A 17673-nucleotide genomic window follows, 5' to 3' on the forward strand; every position below is an offset into this window, starting at 1 on the left:
AGGAGGCTAAAGTTGCAATGAGCTGAGATCGTGCCACTGGACTCTAGCCTGGGTGACAGAACCAGACACCATCTCAAAAAAAAAAAAAAAGAGTGAAGTGCTTTCATCTCTTCAATATGAACCCTTCAGGGCCAAGTCTGAAGCATTTTCGGGGTTACCTGTTTGATGCCTGAAATCTGCCTGAGACAGAGGAGCATTTCCTGTGAGTCAAGTGCTCGAACACTGGTGTGTGTAAGGAGCATGTTGCAATCAGCAACATCAACATGTTTCCTGAATGTGGATATGGGAGGGGGAACTGAAAGGCTAAGAAAAGCTGTTACTGCCCACACTCTTGGGTGGGAGAGAGACAGTGACGACTCAAGCTCTTCTCCCATCTGTGGACTGCAGAACCCAAGACGGACCCTGGGAGACCTGAGGAGCCATCATGATCCCTAAGCTGCTTTCCCTCCTCTGTTTCAGTAAGTCTCACAGGGCTATCCACTGGGACTGCAGAGAATCATGGAACTGGTGGGATAATTGGGCTGGGGATGGAAAATAATAACATCAACTTTGGCTTACTGAGCACATGGGAGGAGTGAGACGTCCTGCTGAGTGCACCGCAGACATTCCCTGGAAACGAGTGCTCTGCAAACTTCAACTCCTCTAGTTTCAACTTCGTGAGTTTTGCTGAATGCCTCCACCACCTGGCTTCATTGGCTTACCCCTTTTCTCAGGATCAACTCTGACTTTTTGTCTGTAAGTAAAAGTATTCAGAATAGAAACCTTATTTTATTTTATTTTTTTGAGACAGGGTTTTGCTCTTGTTGCCCAGGCTGGAGTGCAATGGCATGATCTCGGCTCACCACAACCTCCGCCTCCCGGGTTCAAGCGATTCTCCTGCTTCAGTCTCCTGAGTAACTGGATTACAGGGGTGTGCCACCATGCCTGGTTAATTTTTGTATTTTTAGTAGAGACGGGGTTTCACCATGTTGGCCAGGCTGGTCTCGAACTCCCAACCTCAGGTGATCTGCCCACCTCAGCCTCTCAAAGTGCTGGGGTTACAGACGTGAGCCACTGCACCTGGCCCAGATACCTTAATACCATAAATAAAAATTTAGTGTCAAATAGATAACTATGAAGTAAATTGAGGCTGCTGTGTAACCATCACCACTATCTACACTAAAACCTTCCTTTCTTTTCCTTTCTTTCTTGCTTTCTTTCTTTCTTTCTCTTTCTTTTTCTTTCTTTTTTCTTTCTTTCTTTTTCTTTCTTTCTTTTCTTTCTTTTCTTTCTTTCTTTCTTTCTTTCTTTCTTTCTTTCTTTCTTTCATCTCTCTCTTTTCTCCTTCCTTCCTTCCTTCCTTCCTTCCTTCCTTCCTTCCTTCCTTCCTCTCTCTCTTTCTTTCTTTCTTTTTTTTATAGATTCTCGCTCTGTCCCCCAGGCTGGAGTGCCATTGGCACGATCTCAGCTCACTGCAAGTTCCGCCTCCCAGGTTCACGCCATTCTCCTGCCTCAGCCTCCCAAGTAGCTAGGACTACAGGCGCCTGCCACCATGCCTGGCTAACTTTTGTATTTTTCGTAGGTTTCACCGTGTTAGCCAGGATGGTCTCGATCTCCTGACCTCGTGATTCGCCCGCCTTGGCCTCCCAAAGTGCTGGTTTTTCTTTCTCCTTCATTCCTTCCTTCCTCTCTCTCTTTCCTTCCCTTCCCTCCCTCCCTCCCTCCCTTCCTTCCTTCTCTTTCCTTTTTTTGAGACAAGGTCTAACTCTGTACCCAGGCTGGAGTACAGTGGTTTGACCACAGCTCACTGCAGCCTCCACCTCCCAGGCTCAAGCAATTCTCCTGCCTCAGCCTCCCGGGTAGCTGGGATTACAGGTGCCCACCACACACCCTGCTGATTTTTTGTACTTTTTATTAGAGACGGGGTTTCATCATGTTGGCCAGGCTGGTCTTGAGCTCCCTCAGGTGATCACCTCAGGTGATCTGCCCGCCTCAGCCTTAGCCTCCCAAAGTGCTGGGATTACAGGCGTAAGCCACTGTGGTGGCTCTTCCACCTTTTTCTCCCATCCTGGCCTTCAGCAGAATGCCCACCTCCATTAGGAAGGGCCAACCTGCCCGACTCAGCATCGAATTCAAACGCTGATCTCTCTAAAAACACCCCACAGACACACCCAGAAATAATTATTACACTTGTTCTTTTGTGCCTGGCTTATTTTACTCAGCATAATATCCTCGAGGTACATCTATATTGTAGGATATGTCAGATTTCCTTTCTTGTGGCTAAAATCCCATTGTAGGCTGAGCACAGTGTCTCACACCTGTAATCCCAGCACTTTGAGAGTCTGAGGCAGGCAGATCGCTTGAGCCCAGGAGTTCAAGACTAGCCTGGGCAACATGGTGAAACCCTGTCTCTACAAAAAATACAAAAATGAGGCTGGGCATGATGGCTCACGCCTGTAATCCCAGCACTTTTTTGCAATGACCTGATGTTAAGGAGTTCGAGACCAGCCCGGCCAATAGGGTGAAACCCCATCTCTACTAAAAATACAAAAATTAGCAAGGCGTGGTGGCAGGTGCCTGTAATCCCAGCTACTTGGGAGGCTGAGGCAGGAGAATCGCTTGAACCCGGGAGGCAGGGGTTGCAGTGAGCCGAGATCGTGCCATTGCACTCCAGTCTGGGCAACAAGAGCGAAACTCCATCTCAAAATAAATAAATAAATATTAAAAAAAACAACAACAAAAAACAATGAGCTGGGCATGGTGGTGCGCACCTGTAGTGCCAGCTACTCGGGAGGCAGGGGTGGGGATCACTTGAGCCCAGGGCGTTGATGCTGGAGTGAACTAGGATCACATCATTGCACTCCAGCCTGGGCAGCAGAGCGAGACCCTGTCTCAAAAAAAAAAAAAGAAAGAAAAGAAAAGGAAAAAAGCACTTTGGGAGGCTGAGGTGGGCGGATCACCTGAGGTGGAGAGTTCAAGACCAGCCTGACCAACATGGTGAAACCCTGTCTCTACTAAAAAATACAAAATTAGGTGGGCATGGTGGCACATGCCTGTAATCCCAGCTACTTGGGAGGCTGAGGCAGGAGAATCACTTGAACCCGTGAGGCAGAGGTTGTGGTGAGCTAAGATCGCGCCACTGCACTCCAGCCTGGGCAACAAGAATGAAACTATGTCTCAAAAAAAAAAAAAAAAAGAAAAGAAAAGAAAACGAAGAAAAAGAAAAAAAATCCCATTGAATGTATAGAGCACACTGTGTTTATCCATTTTTCCATGGATGGACACTTACGTTGTTTGAACCTTTCGGGTGTTCACAATTTCCTTTTGCAAAACTTGAAGTGTCAGTTTATGGATTGGCTCATGGATGCAATAGTAGCACAAACGCCTGGTAACTTCTCCTTTTTCCTGCTGAGACATAAAACTGTTCACACAGGGGGAAAAGAGGCAATCTCTCAGACACACTGGCCTAACTAACTTTCTTCAGGTTAGATCAATCTCACTATTATGATAATGTTCATAAACAGGCTTGATATTATGTTTTTTCTTTTCTTTCTCTCTTTTTTTTATTCTTTCCTGAGACCGAGTCTTGCGCTGTCGCCAGGCTGGAGTGCAGTGGCGCGATATCAGCTCATTGCAACCTCTGCCTCCTGGGTTCAAGCGATTCTCTGCCTCAGCCTCCCGAGTAGCTGGGATTACAGGCACCCATCACCACTCCTGGCTAATATTTGTATTTTTAGTAGAGACGGGGTTTCACCACGTTGGCCAGGCTGGTCTTGAACTCCTGACCTCATGATCCACCTGCCTCGGCCTCCCAAAGTGCTGGGATTACAGGCGTAAGCCACCACGCCCAGCATGGTCAGGAGTTCTTAACCAGCCCGGCTCTGTCTCTATCAAAAACAATTAAAAAGGAAGAAGAGCAAATGCAGCTGTGTGTGGAACAGGGAGGAATGTATGCTTTCCCCTTTCTGGAATGACCATTTGGATGTTTTGAGGCTTGTTACAGGACATCAAACAATAAATTTTGTCCTATTTGGAGTCATGAAGGGATTAAAAGAGATCATGAGCCTGGGCAACATAGGGAGACTCTCTCTGCAAAAGACTAAACAATTAGCCAGGTGTGGTGGTGCACACCTGTGATCCCAGCTACTCGGGAGGCTGAGGTGGGAGGATCACTTGAGCCCCGGAGACTACAGTGAGCCATGATGGAGCCACTGCACTCCAACCTGGGCAACAGAGAGAGACCCTGTCTCAAAATACAATAATAAAACTAAAAAATATAAAAAGAAATAAAAAGAAGAGGCTGGGTGCAAAGCTCATACCTGTAATCTCGGCACTTTGGGAGGCCAAGGTGGGTGGATCACCTGAGGTCAGGAGTTCGAGACCAGCCTGGCCAACATGGTGAAACCCTGTCTCTACTAATAATACAAAACTCAGCCGGGCGTCCTGGCGCATGCCTGTAATCCCAGCTGTTTGGGAGGCTGAGGCAGGAGAATCACTTGAACCCGGGAGGCGGAGGTTGCAGTGAGCCGAGATTGCGTCACTCTACTCCAGCCTGGGCGACAGAGCGAGACTCTGTCTCTGGAAAAAAAGAAAGAAAGAAATGGTAAGAATGAGTGCCGTTTTGAAACAGAAGATGAGAATGGAAGGATTTGTGGGAAAGGCCTGGAGCCGGGGGAGGTGAGAGCCACACAGGATGGTCAAAGAGAATCTCTGGGAAAGGACGGAGGAGCTGGAAGTCGAGCGGAAGCCACAGAACTCCTGAGCGCATGACCTCCAAGGGTCTGTTCTCAGCAGAAGACTCTGGGACGGTCTCCAGGGGTCAGGGCAGGGGGCGATGTGGCTCCAGGCAGGGGCTTCTGGCTCACAGAGGATTGTCTTGCAGGACTGTGCGTGGGCCAAGGAGACACAGGGGGAGATGGTGAGTGTTTCCTCAACTACACCCTCCTTGGCCTGTCATCCCAAATTCCCTGCTGTTCCCTTCCCCTTCCCCTTCTTTTTCTTTTTTTTTTTTTTTTTTTTTTTTTTTTGACAGAGTCTCACTCTTTCGCCAGGCTGGAGTGCGGTGGTGCAATCTCGGCTTATAGCAACCTCCGCCTCCTGGGTTCAGGTGATTCTCCTGTCTCAGCCTCCCGAGTAGCTGGGACGACAGGTGCTTGCCACCACACCCAGCTAATTTTTGTATTTTTAGTAGAGACGGAGTTTCACCATGTTGGCCAGGATGGTCTTGATCTCATGACCTCGTGATCTGCCCACCTCGGCCTCCCAAAGTGCTGGGATTACAGGGGTGAGCCACCGCGCCCGGCCCCTTTCCCTTCTTAAAATGGGCTTCCTGGTTGGGCGCAGGGGTTCACGCCTATAATCCCAGCACTTTGGGAGGCCAAGGTAGGTGGATCACCTGAGGTCAGGAGTTTGAGACCCGCCTGGCCAACATGGTGAAACCTTGTCTCTATGAAAATACAAAATTAGCCGGGTGTGGTGGTGCGTGCCTGTAATCCCAGCTACTCGGGAGGCTAAGGCAGGAGAATCGCTTTAACCTGGGAGACGGAGGTTGCAGTGAGCTGAGATTGTGCCACTGCACTCTAGCCTGAGCAACAGAGGGAGACTCCATCTCAAAATAATAATAATAATAATAATAATAATAAATTTTAAAAAGGGCTTCCTGAGAGCAGGGGAGGGCATCGAGTCCAGCACCGGGCTCTGCTTCCTTCCAGGGTCACTGCCCAAGCCGTCCCTCAGTGCCTGGCCCAGCTCGGTGGTCCCTGCCAACAGCAATGTGACGCTGCGTTGTTGGACTCCTGCCAGAGGTGTGAGCTTTGTTCTCAGGAAGGGAGGAATTATTCTGGAGTCCCCGAAGCCCCTTGATTCTACAGAGGGCACGGCCGAATTTCACCTCAATAATCTAAAAGTCAGAAATGCCGGAGAGTACACCTGCGAATACTACAGAAAAGCATCCCCCCACATCCTTTCACAGCACAGTGACACCCTTCTACTGTTGGTGACAGGTGCAGACAGGGTGCCTAACAATGACATATGGGGGACAGGGGATGAGGGAGGAAGTGGAAGAACAGGGGGAGAAAAGGGGTCCCACCTCCAGAGTAGTTGGGGGTGGCGGGAGAGGGAGAGAGACAGGAATGAAATTGCATATCTTGGTTTTATACTCTGTCGCCCAGGCCAGAGTGCAGTGGTGTCATCTCGGCTCACTGCAACTTCCACCTCCTGGGCTCAAGTGATTCTCCTGCTCCAGCCTCCTGAGCAGCTGGGATTACAGGTGCCTGCCAACATGCCCGGCTAATTTTTGTATTTTTAGTAGAGACAGCGTTTTGCCATGTTGGGCAGGCTGGTCTCGAACTCCTGACCTCAGGTGATCCGCCCACCTCGGCCTCCCAAAGTGCTGGGATTATAGGTGTGAGCCACCATGCCCGGCCTTATACAGGTCTTGTAGGAGGGAGAATCTCTGTCCTGGGGTCGGAGTAGAAAGTGGAGGAAGGTAGAAGAGATCAGGAATCTCTCATTTCCCACACTCCATGAGAGCCTCCGGCCAGGAGAACAGGGATGAGTGGGAGATTCCAGACTTCTCCCCAGGACCTCAGAGTCTGACTTCTCTTACAGGACATTTATCTAAACCTTTCCTCCAAACCTACCAACGGGGTACAGTGACCGCAGGTGGAAGGGTGACTCTGCAGTGCCGGAAGCAAGACCAATTGTTCATGCCTATCATGTTCGCTCTACTGAAGGCAGGGACGTCATCGCCCATCCAGCTGCGGAGTCCAGCAGGGAAGGAGATAGACTTCTCTCTGGAGGACGTGACAGCCGGCGATTCTGGGAACTACAGCTGCATGTACTACCAGACAAAGTCTCCCTTCTGGGCCTCAGAACCCAGTGATCAGCTTGAGATGTTGGTGACAGGTAAGGGCATGTATGATTTTGAGGAACTGTGTGTGTTGTTTTTAATCAGAGATTGTTTTGTTCTTCTGTGAATCTCATTTCTTCATTACTTGCAATATCATCGCTCTTAAAAAAATCTTCCCTTTCTGGCCGGGCGCAGTGGCTCATGCCTGTCATCCAGCACTTTGGGAGGCCGAGGTGGGCGGATCATCTGAGGTCAAGGATTCGAGACTAGCCTGGCCAACATGGTGAAACCCTGTCTCTACTAAAAATAAAAAATTAGCCAGATATGGTGGCATGCACCTGTAGACCCAGCTACTTAGGAGGCCGAGGCAGGAGAATTGCTTGAACATGGGAGGCGGGGGTTGCAGTGAGCCAAGATCTTGCCACTGCACTCCAGCCTGGGCGATAGAGTGAGACTCCGTCTGAAAAACAAACAAAAACAAACAAAAAAAAACTTCCCTTTCCCCTTGACAATTTCCACTCCTTTGCCTTTTTTTTTTTTTTTTTTTGAAATGGAGTCTCACTCTGTTGCCAGGATGGAGTGCAATGGCGTGATCTTGGCTCACTGCAACCTCCACCTTCCAGGTTCAAGTGATTCTCCTGCCTCAGCCTCCCGAGTAGCTAGGATTACAGGCCAGCACCACCCATCCGGCTAATTTTTCTATTTTTAGTAGCGATGAAGTTTTCGCCATGTTGACCAGGCTGGTTTTGAACTCCTGACCTCAGGTGATCTGCCCGCCTCGGCCTCCCAAAGTGCTGGGATTACAGGCGTGAGCCACTGCGCCCGGCCCTCCTTTGCCTTTTTGTTGTACTACATCCTTGGATAATTTCTAGGCTGTTTTTGAAAATTATGAATCCACCAGCACCAGATTCCTTCTACCATTCTTTGCATCTCTTAGCATTTTTGTTTTTTGTTTTGTTTTGTTTCGTTTTGTTTTTGAGACAGACTCTTGCTCTGTCGCCCAGGCTGGAGTGCAGTGGTACGATCTCAGCTCACCTCTGCCTCCCAAGTTTAAGCAATTCTTCTCCCTCAGCCACCTGAGAAGCTGGGATTACAGGTGCCGGCCACCACACCTGGCTAATTTTTGTATTTTTAGTAGAGACGGGGTTGTCACCATGTTGACCAGGCTGGTCTCAAACCCCTGGCCTCAGGTGATGTGCTCACCTTGGCTTCCCAAAGTGCTGGGATTGCAGGTGTGAACCACCGTGCCTGGCATGTTTTGTTTTTTCTTGGCGTTAGTGATTTCACTCTCAATAATTCTTTCTCAGTCATGCGCGGTGGCTCAGGCCTGTAATCCCAGCACTTTGGGAGGCTGAGGATGGAGAATTGCTTGAGCCCAGGAGTTTGAGACCAGCCTGGGCAACATAGTGACACCCAGTTTCAAATTAAAAAAGAATTATGTCATCCTCAGAACATGGTGTTTGCACAGCCTCCTGCTTCTGTGCCATGGATTCGGTGTCTACCCATGTCTTTTAGCACTGACTGCTAGAATTCCTAAAGTATCTTGTTTCCTGCCTTACTGGGTGCTAGCACGCTGCTTCCTCAGCTCTGTAAATTATTTTGCATCTGTTGAAACTGCTGTAATGAGTTCCTCTTGCCTGCTGCCCGGATGAAGCCCATTCATCAAGACAGGAATTGCAGAAAAGAGTTTAATACACATTGAGCCAGGTAAGCGGGAGACCAGAGATTTTTTGTTTTTTGTTTTTTTTTAAGACGGAGTCTCGCTCTGTCGCCCAGGCTGGAGTGCAGTGGTGTGATCTCAGCTCATGGCAACCTCTGCCTCCTGGGTTCAAGCAATTCTCCTGCCTCAGCCGCCTGAGTAGCTGAGACTACAGGCGCCCGCCACCACGCCCGGCTAATTTTTTTTTTGTATTTTTAGTAGAGACGGGGTTTCACTGTGTTAGCCAGGATGGTCTCGATCTCCTGACCTTGTGATCCGTCCGCCTCGGCCTCCCAAAGTGCTGGGATTACAGGCGTGAGCCATCACACCCGGCCTCAGAGTTTTTTTGTTTGTTTGTTTTTTTGAGACGGAGTCTTGCTCTGTTGCCCAGGCTGGAGTGCAGTGGCGCGATCTCGGCTCACTGAAACCTTTGCCTCCCAGGTTCAAGTGATTCTTCTGCCTCAGCCTCCCGAGTAGCTGGGACTACGTGCGTGCCACCATCCCTGGCTAATTGTTGTATTTTTAGTAGAGATGGGGTTTTATCATATTGGCCAGGCTGGTCTCGAACTCCTGACCTCGTGATCTGCCCACCTCAGCCTCCCAAAGTGCTGGGATTACAGGCGTGAGCCATCACACCTGGCCAATCAGAGTTTTATTATTACTCAAATCAGCCTCCCTGAGAATCTGGAGGCTAGGGTTTTGTTTGTTTGTTCGTTTGTTTTCTTTGAGATGGAGTCTCACTCTATCGCCCAAGCTGGAGTGTAGTGGCACAATCTGAGCTCACTGCAGCCTCCACCCCCCAACCCTAGGCCCAGGTCAAGCGATTCTCCTGCCTCAGCCTCCTGAGTAGCTGGGATTACAGGCACCCGCCACCACACCTGGCTAATTTTTTTTGTATTTTTAGTAGACATGGGGTTTCGCCATGTTGCCCAGGCTGCTCTCGAACTCCTGGCCTCAAGCAATCCTCCCACCTTAGCCTCCCACAGTGCTGGGATTACAGGCGTGAGCCACTGTGCCCGGCCTCAACTCAAACTTTCTCAGGTGCTCTGCCTGCACAGCAGCGTGTGCTGCGAGGATGCTGATCCAGCCACGGAATTCGGGGTTCTGTGGAGCTCCTTCCGTCTCATGGGCTGCCCCAAGACTATTCCTTAACATAAGGATGGGGAAGGAGAAAAGGCAATGTGGGAAGGTGGAAATGGGATAAAGAGCAAATGAACGAAGGAAGAGAGCTAAGGTGGAGTGAATATCAAGGAAGGAAGATAAAGGAACTCCCACTACAACTCATTAGGATTCCATATTTTGGCAGGGCGCGGTGGCTCATGCCTGTCATCCCAGCACTTTGGGAGGCCGAGGCAGGCGAATCACTTGAGGCCAGGAGTTTGAAACCAGTTTGGCCAACATGGCGAAAACCCATCTCTACTGAAAATACAAAAATTAGCCGGGTGTGGTGGCAGGTGCCTGTAGTCCCAGCTATTCGGGAGGCTGAGGCAGGAGAATCACTCGAACCCAGGAGGTGGAGGGTGCAGTGAGCCGAGATTGTGTCGCTGCACTCCAGCCTGGGTGACAGAGCGAGACTCCATCTCAAAAACAACAACAAAGATTCCATCTGTTGTTTTCAGGGATTAAAACTTTAAAGAGTTCAATTATGGCTGGGCATGGTGGCTCACACCTGTAATCCCAGCACTTTGGGAGGCTGAGGCAGGCAGATCACCTGAGGTCAGGAGTTTGAGACCAGCCTGACCAACATGGAGAAACCCCCGTCTCTACTAAAAATACAAAATTAGCCAGGTGTGGTGGCGCATGCTCATAATCTTAGCTGCTCGGGAGGCTGAGGCAGGAGAATCACTTGAACCCGGGAGGCAGAGGTTGCAGTGAGCCGAGATTGCGCCATTGCACTCCAGTCTGGGCAACAAAAGCAAAACTCCATCTCAAGAAAAAAAAAAAGTTCAATTAAAACATAAAAGTACAGTGGACTACCGGCTAGAAAACATTAAGTGGGTGGCAAGGTGCAGTGGCTCACACTGTAGTCCCAGCACTTTGGGAGGCTGAGGTGGGCAGATCACCCAAGGTCAGGAGTTCGAGACCAGCCTGACCAACATGGCAAAACCCCATCTCTACTAAAAATATAAAATTAGCCGGGCATGGTGGCGCATGCCCATAATCCCAGCTACTCGGGAGGCTGAGGCAGGAGAATTACTTGAACCGGGGAGGTAGAGGTTGTGGTGAGCCGAGATTGCGCCACTGCACTCCAGCCTGGGCAACAAGAGCAAAACTCCATCTCAAAAACAAAACAAAAAAACCCGAAAACATTGAGTGGGTGATGAGAGTCAGACTTGGTGGGGCCATTTGAGAAGGAGGGATACCTCTGAGGGTCAGTGCTGAGTCCCTTCTCTCTTTCAGTTCCCCCAGGTACCACATCGAGCAACTACACCCTGGGTAACTTCATACGACTGGGTCTGGCTGCCATAATTGTGATTATCATGGGAGCTTTCGTGATGGAGGCCTGGTACAGCTGGAAGTTGTCTCCAGGTGGATCTCTCGGAGGCCTTCAAACCAGAGTGACTCCATCTTGAACCAGGGCTGGGTAAACTGAGGCTGCAACCTGCTGGACTGCATTCCCAGGGGGTTAAGGCTTTCTAAGTCACAGGATGAGACAGGTCACAACACACAGGTCACAAAGACCCAAAGACACAAAGATGCAATAAAGAAGCCAGCCAAAACCTGCCAAATCCAAGATGGCAACAAAAGTGACTTCTGGTCGGACTCACTGCGCATTATTTGCTAATTATGATGCATTTGCATGCTAAAAGACACTCCCTCCAGCACCAACACAGCTTACAGATGCCATGGCAACTTCCAGAAGCTAAACGAGGGAGGAACTCTCAGTTCCAGGGAAATCCCCTCCCCTTTCCTGGAAAATTCATGAACAGTCCCCCCCTTGTTTAGCATACGATCAAGAAATAACCACAGAAATAGCCGACCGACAGCCCTCTGGACCGCTCTGCCTATGGAGCAGCCATATTCCTTGACTCTCTTAATAAACTTGCTTCCATAAACTCCGTGGACTCGCCCTGAGTTCTTTCTTGTGTGAGATCCAAGAACCCTCTCTTGGGGTCTGGACTGGGAACCCTTTCCAGTAACAGATTCACGTTAAAAAATGGAGCCCTTCTCTCTTTCCTGGGCTGCTGTAGAGATACGGAATTCTCTTCTGCTCCAGATTTATTGAGATCTAATCGACAAATAAAAATGGAGTTATATTTGTGTACAACGTGATGTTTTGATATATTCCATTTCGATTTGTCAGTTATACCCCCATAAACCTACGAGTGGGGAACCCTCCTGCTAAGTAATTTATTGTGTACCAAGGAAGAAATTTCACTAATTGTGACATGATTGTCACAATGTAGCTAATGGACTTTTCTGTTTAAGATCCACCTTCTGGGAACTTTCCTACTAAGTAATTAATTGTGTACCAAGGAAGAAAGTTCACTAATTGTGACAATGGTTATCTCAATCTAGCTTATGGACCTTTCTGTTTAAGATCCACCTTCTTAGCAAATTCTTTTTTTTTTTTTTTTTTTTTTTTTTTTTTTTTTTTTTTGAGACGGAGTCTTGCTCTGTCGCCCAGGCTGGAGTGCAGTGGCGCAGTCTCGGCTCACTGCAAGCTCCGCCTCCCGGGTTCACGCCATTCTCCTGCCTCAGCCTCTCCGAGTAGCTGGGACTACAGGCGCCCGCCACCGCGCCCGGCTTATTTTTTTTTTTATACATTTAGTAGAGACAGGGTTTCACCATGGTCTCGATCTCCTGACCTCGTGATCCGCCCGCCTCGGCCTCCCAAAGTGCTGGGATTACAAGCGTGAGCCACCGCGCCCGGCCCTTCTTAGCAAATTCTAATTACCCAGTGCAGCCTTGTGAACTGTAGCCGCCCTGCTGTGCATTCAATCCATATGGGGTTCTTTAAACATCAGACTCTACCATGGGGACTTCACACGTTTCTCCACATGGTCACAAATGGTATTTTTGTTTTTTTGTTTGTTTGTTTTGAGACAGAGTCTCACTCTGCCACCCAGGCCAGAGTGCAATGGTGCAATCTCGGCTCATTGCAACCTCTGCCTGCCAGGTTCAAGTGATTCTCCTGCCTCAGCCTCCTAAGTAGCTGCAACTACAGGCACCTGCCACCATCTGGCTAATTTTTTTGTATTTTTAGTAGAGACGGGGTTTCACTACATTGGCCAGGCTGGTCTCGAACTCCTGGCCTCAAGTGATCCACCTGCCTCAGCCTCCCAAAGTGCTGGGATTACAGGTGTGTGCCACCGGGCGTGGCCACAAATGGTGTTTAAAGTGCAATAGTTCTTCACCATGTGAGACTGTCTTGTCCATTATAGGAACACGTAACTCGACATTGCTAATACTTCCTTTCCCATTGAACACCTGTTGAAGACCTAATTATTGTGAAACAAACAAACAAAACAGCCACTACTCTCATACCTTTCAAATATCCTTGGATGGGGCGATGGGAAGTGAGGGTGGTGCTCCCCGTGGTTGAAAAGCTGTGTTTGGATGCCAGGAGAAAACAATCTTCATCCCCTTCCTTCCCCTCTAAGCTCAGCTCTGTCCTTCTCTATCCATAGATCCCACAGCTGCCCAGGGAATGATGGGTTGGACCAGCTGAGCCTTAACCGCTTTCTGTGGAACCTGCACTCTAAGCTCTATTGGGATCTGCTCTAGGGAAGGATGGTGGCTTTCTTCTTCCTGTACTTCTCACTGGGGACGGAGGACAGAACTGGGCACAATGAGCCACCTAATACTTTTTTTTTTTGAGACGGAGTCTCACTCTGTCACCCAGGCTGCAGTGCAATGGCAAGATCTCGGCTCACTGCAACCTCCACCTCCTGGGTTTAAGCGATTCTCCTGCCTTAGCCTCCCGAGTCGCTGGGATTACAGGCACCTGCCACCACGCCCAGTTAATTTTTGTACTTTTAGTAGAGATGGGGTTTCACCGGTGTTGGCCAAGCTGGTCTTGAACTCCTGAGCTCAAGTGATCACCCCACCTCTGCCTCCCAAAGTGCTGGGATTGCAGGCTTGAGCCACCATGCCCAGCCCTTAATACACTTTTGATAACTTGAATCAATACTTAAAACTTCAGAGTCAGATTGAGTAGTAGGTGACTCTCACCTGCGGGGAACTCTTCCTCCACACGAAGGGAGAAACATTGCTTCCTGTATAATATTTATTAACGCTTCCTCTCCATTCTTTCTATTTTGTGCTTCTGGACCAGCATTTACTCCAATATTGGGATATACCTATTTATTTATTATATTTATTTATTCTGAGACAGGGTCTCACTCTGTCGCCCAGGCTGGAGTGCAGTGGCTAGATCACGGCTTACTGCAGCTTCAACCTCCCAGGCTAAAGCAATCCTCCTATCTCATCCTTCTGAGTAGCTGGGACCACAGGTGTGTGCCATCACGCCTGGCTAAATTTTGTATTTTTTGTAGAAGCGGGGTTCCACCATATTGCCCAACCTGGTCTCGAACTCTTGGACTCGAGTGATCCTCTCATCTTGGCCTCCCAAAGTGCCAGGACTACAGGCGTTAGCCACTGTGCTTGGTCATATGTATTTATAATACATTCTTTCTTTTTTTTTTTTTTTGGAGAGGGAGTCTCACTCTGTCACCCAGGCTGGAGTGCAGTGGTGTAATTTCAGCTCACTGCAACCTCCCTCTCAGGTTCAAGTGATTCTCCTGCCTCAGCCTCTCAAGTAGCTGGGATTACAGGCATGTGCCACCATGCCCGGCTAATTTTTATGCGTTAGTAGAGATAGGGTTTCACCATGTTGGCCAGGCTGGTCTCGAACTCCTGACCTCAAGTGATCTGCCCACCTCAGCTTCCCAAAGTGCTGGGATTACAGGCATGAGCCACCACGCCCAGCCTGTATTTATAATACATTTCTTTTACATTTTATTTTATATGTTTCCAACATTTTACCTAGTTTGGGGGAAATTCCATTCTATCCATGGCATCCATTTGCTCGTAATTGGTAGCCAGTCTTTCTGGTGCTGATGTAAAATGTCAACAGTTGCCAGGTGCGGTGGCTCATGCCTGTAATCCCAGCACTTTGGGAGGCCGAGGTGGGCGGATCACAAGGTCAAGAGATCGAGACCATCCTGACCAATATGGTGAAACCCCATCTCTGCTAAAAATACAAAAATTAGCTGGGTGTGGTGGTGCATGCCTGTAATCCCGGCTACTCGGGAGGCTGAGGCAGGAGAATTGCTGGAACCGGGGAGGCAGAGGTTGCAGTGAGCCGAGATCTCACCACTGCACTCCAGGCTGGGCGACAGAGCGAGACTCCGTCTCAAAAAAAAAAAAAAAAAAAAAAATTTATATTTTGTAGTTACATTTTGTTTTCAAGATTTGTTGCTGTTTCTTGTTAATAATCTTATTATTTTTCATAAATATCATTCTTATTTTATAACTATTGTCTCCTCTGTTATAACTCTGAGGATGTGCTTATCAACACAATATTCCTCGTCTTCCTCCACTAACCACAGGTCGGTCCTTCTCTATCCACAGACCACACAGCTGCCAAGGGTAGGACGCGCCAGAGCTGCCGATCCTTAGAGTTTCCCGTGCAGCCAGCATTTCCAGCTCTTTGAGAGCTGCACCAGGACAGGCCGATGGCTTTCTTCCCATCCTCCTCACCTAGGACAGGACAGGGTGGGCACAGGGACCCATCCAGCAAGTTATTATTTTTGTAGTTATTAAGATAGAAAGTATAGGCCGGGTGCCGTGGCTCACACCTGTAATCCTGCCTCAGCCTCCCAAAGTGCTGGGATTACAGCCGTGAGTCACCACGCCCAGCTGATTATTTTTTATTTATATACATTTATGGGGTACAAGTGTAACTTTGTTGCATGGATAGATTCCAAAATGATGAAGTTAGGGCTTTCAGGTGTCCATTAACCCAGTGACATACATTGTATCCATTAGATAATTCTTTTTTGTTTTGATGGAGTCTCGCTCTGTGACCCAGGCTGGAGTGCAGTGGCGTGATCTCGGCTCACTGCAAGCTCCGCCTCCTGGGTTCAAGCGATTCTCCTGCCTCAGCCTCCTGAGTAGCTGGGACTATGGGCGTGTGCCACCACGCCTGGCTAATGTATCCATCATCATAACACACAACAATTTGAATGAATCTCACAGGCATTGTGCTGAGTGAAAAAGGTCACCCTCAGAAGCTGAGGCGATGGACGATTCCATTTATACAAGAATCTCAAAGTGACAAAGTGATAGAGACGTAGAACAGATTAGCAGGTGCTAGGGTGGGAGAGCGATTATAAAGGGGAAGCATGAGGGAGTTCCTACGTGGTGGTGGGACAGTTCTGTGTCTTGACTGTGGTGGTGGTTCTATAAAGCCATACATACAGGCAATAAAATGTTACAAAACTATACCTATAGACAAAGAAAAAGGAAGAGGAAAAGAAGGTGGAAGAGGAGGAAGAGCAGGAGAAAAGAAGGAAAAGGAGAAAAGGAAATGGAGGAGGAGGAAGAGAAAAAGAGAAACGAATTATGCAGAAACTGGTGAGATCTGAGTGACCTCTGCAACCTAGTTAAACGTGTGGTGCCAGTGCAGTTTCTGGTTTTGAAAATGTACCATATGCCGGGTGCGGTGGCCCATGCCTGTAATCCCAGCAGTTTGGGAGGCTGAGGCAGGCGGATTGCCTGAGGTCAGGAGTTTGAGACCAGCCTGGGCCACGTGGCAAAACCTCGTTTCTACTAAAAAGAACAAAAAAAATTAGTCAAGAATGGTGGCGGGAGCCTGTTATCCCAGCAACTTGGGAGGCTGAGGCAGGAGAATCGCTTGAACCCAAAAGGCAGAGGTTGCAGTGAGCCAAGATTGTGCCACTGCACTGCAGCCTGGCTGACAAAGATTCTGTCTCAAAAAAAAAAAAAAAAAAGTACTGTAGTTATAAGAGATTACCATTGGCTGGGCATAGTGGCTCACGCCTGTAATACCAGCACTTTGGGAGGCTGAGGCGAGCAGATCACTTGAGGCCAGGAGTTCAAGACCAGCCTGGCACACATGGTGAAACCCAGTCCCCACAAAAAATTAGCTGGGTGTGGTGGTGCATGCTTGTAATCCCAGCTACTTGGGAGTCTGAGGCAGGAGAATCCTTAAATCCAGGAGACAGAGGTTGCAGTGAGCCAAGATTGCACCACTGCACTCCAGCCTGGGTGACAGAGCAAGACTCTGTCTCAAAAAAAAAAAAAAAAAAAGAGAGATTAACATTGTGGGGAGCTGGCTAGTGGGTACACAGGAAGCTATAGGTATTAATTTTTTTTTTTTTTTGAGATGGAGTTTCGCTCTTGTTGCCTAGGCTGGAGTGCAATGGTGCAATCTTGGCTCACAGCAACCTCTGCCTCCCGGGTTCAAGCCATTCTCCTGTCTCAGCCTCCGGAGTAGCTGGGATTACAAGCATGCGCCACCACACCTGGCTAATTTTGTATTTTTAGTAGAGACAGGGTTTCTCCATTTTGGTCAGGCTGGTCTTGAACTCCCGACCTCAGGTGATCCGCCTGCCTCGGCCTCTCAAAGTGCTGGGATTACAGGCACGAGCCACCGCGCCCGGCCAGTATTAATATTTTAAAATTAAAAATTACATTTACAGAAAACTCTTAGGGCCGGGCGCGGTGGCTCAAGCCTGTAATCCCAGTACTTTGGGAGGCCGAGGTGGGTGGATCACGAGGTCAGGAGATCGAGACCATCCTGGCTAACACAGTGAAACCCCGTCTCTACTAAAAAATACAAAAAATTAGCCGGGCGTGTTGGCGGGCGCCTGTGGTCCCAGCTACTCGGGAGGCTGAGGCAGGAGAATGGCGTGAACCCAGGAGGTGGAGGTTGTGGTGAGCCGAGATCGCGCCACTGCACTCCAGCCTGGGGGACAGAGAAAGACTCCGTCTCAAAAAAAAAGAAAACTCTCGGCAGAACTTCAAATAAGGTAGGACAGAGCTTGGGCGGGTGGGGCCGCACACACCGGATTCAGGGGGAAGAAGTTGTCATCGACGGCTTCTTGTTTCCTGAGTCGGTTGTGAGAAGGGAACTGCAAGAGTGGGGCAGAGAACCAGAGTGTCTGAGCAAAACCTC

At 49.0% G+C, this 17673-nt stretch overlaps 1 protein-coding gene across 1 annotated transcript; it reads left to right on the forward strand.

Moving 5' to 3' along the window:
* The first annotated feature begins 424 nt into the window (after positions 1-424).
* TARM1 (T cell-interacting, activating receptor on myeloid cells 1) lies at positions 425-11090 on the forward strand. The gene is given in 6 exon segments (XM_055239034.1): positions 425-458; positions 4862-4897; positions 5691-5981; positions 6589-6885; positions 10929-11062; positions 11064-11090. Coding segments are annotated over 6 exon segments (819 nt in total).
* Positions 11091-17673: the final 6583 nt, after the last annotated feature.

The sequence above is a fragment of the Symphalangus syndactylus genome, chromosome 13 (genome assembly GCF_028878055.3).
Source record: "Symphalangus syndactylus isolate Jambi chromosome 13, NHGRI_mSymSyn1-v2.1_pri, whole genome shotgun sequence".
Taxonomy (NCBI): domain Eukaryota; kingdom Metazoa; phylum Chordata; class Mammalia; order Primates; family Hylobatidae; genus Symphalangus; species Symphalangus syndactylus.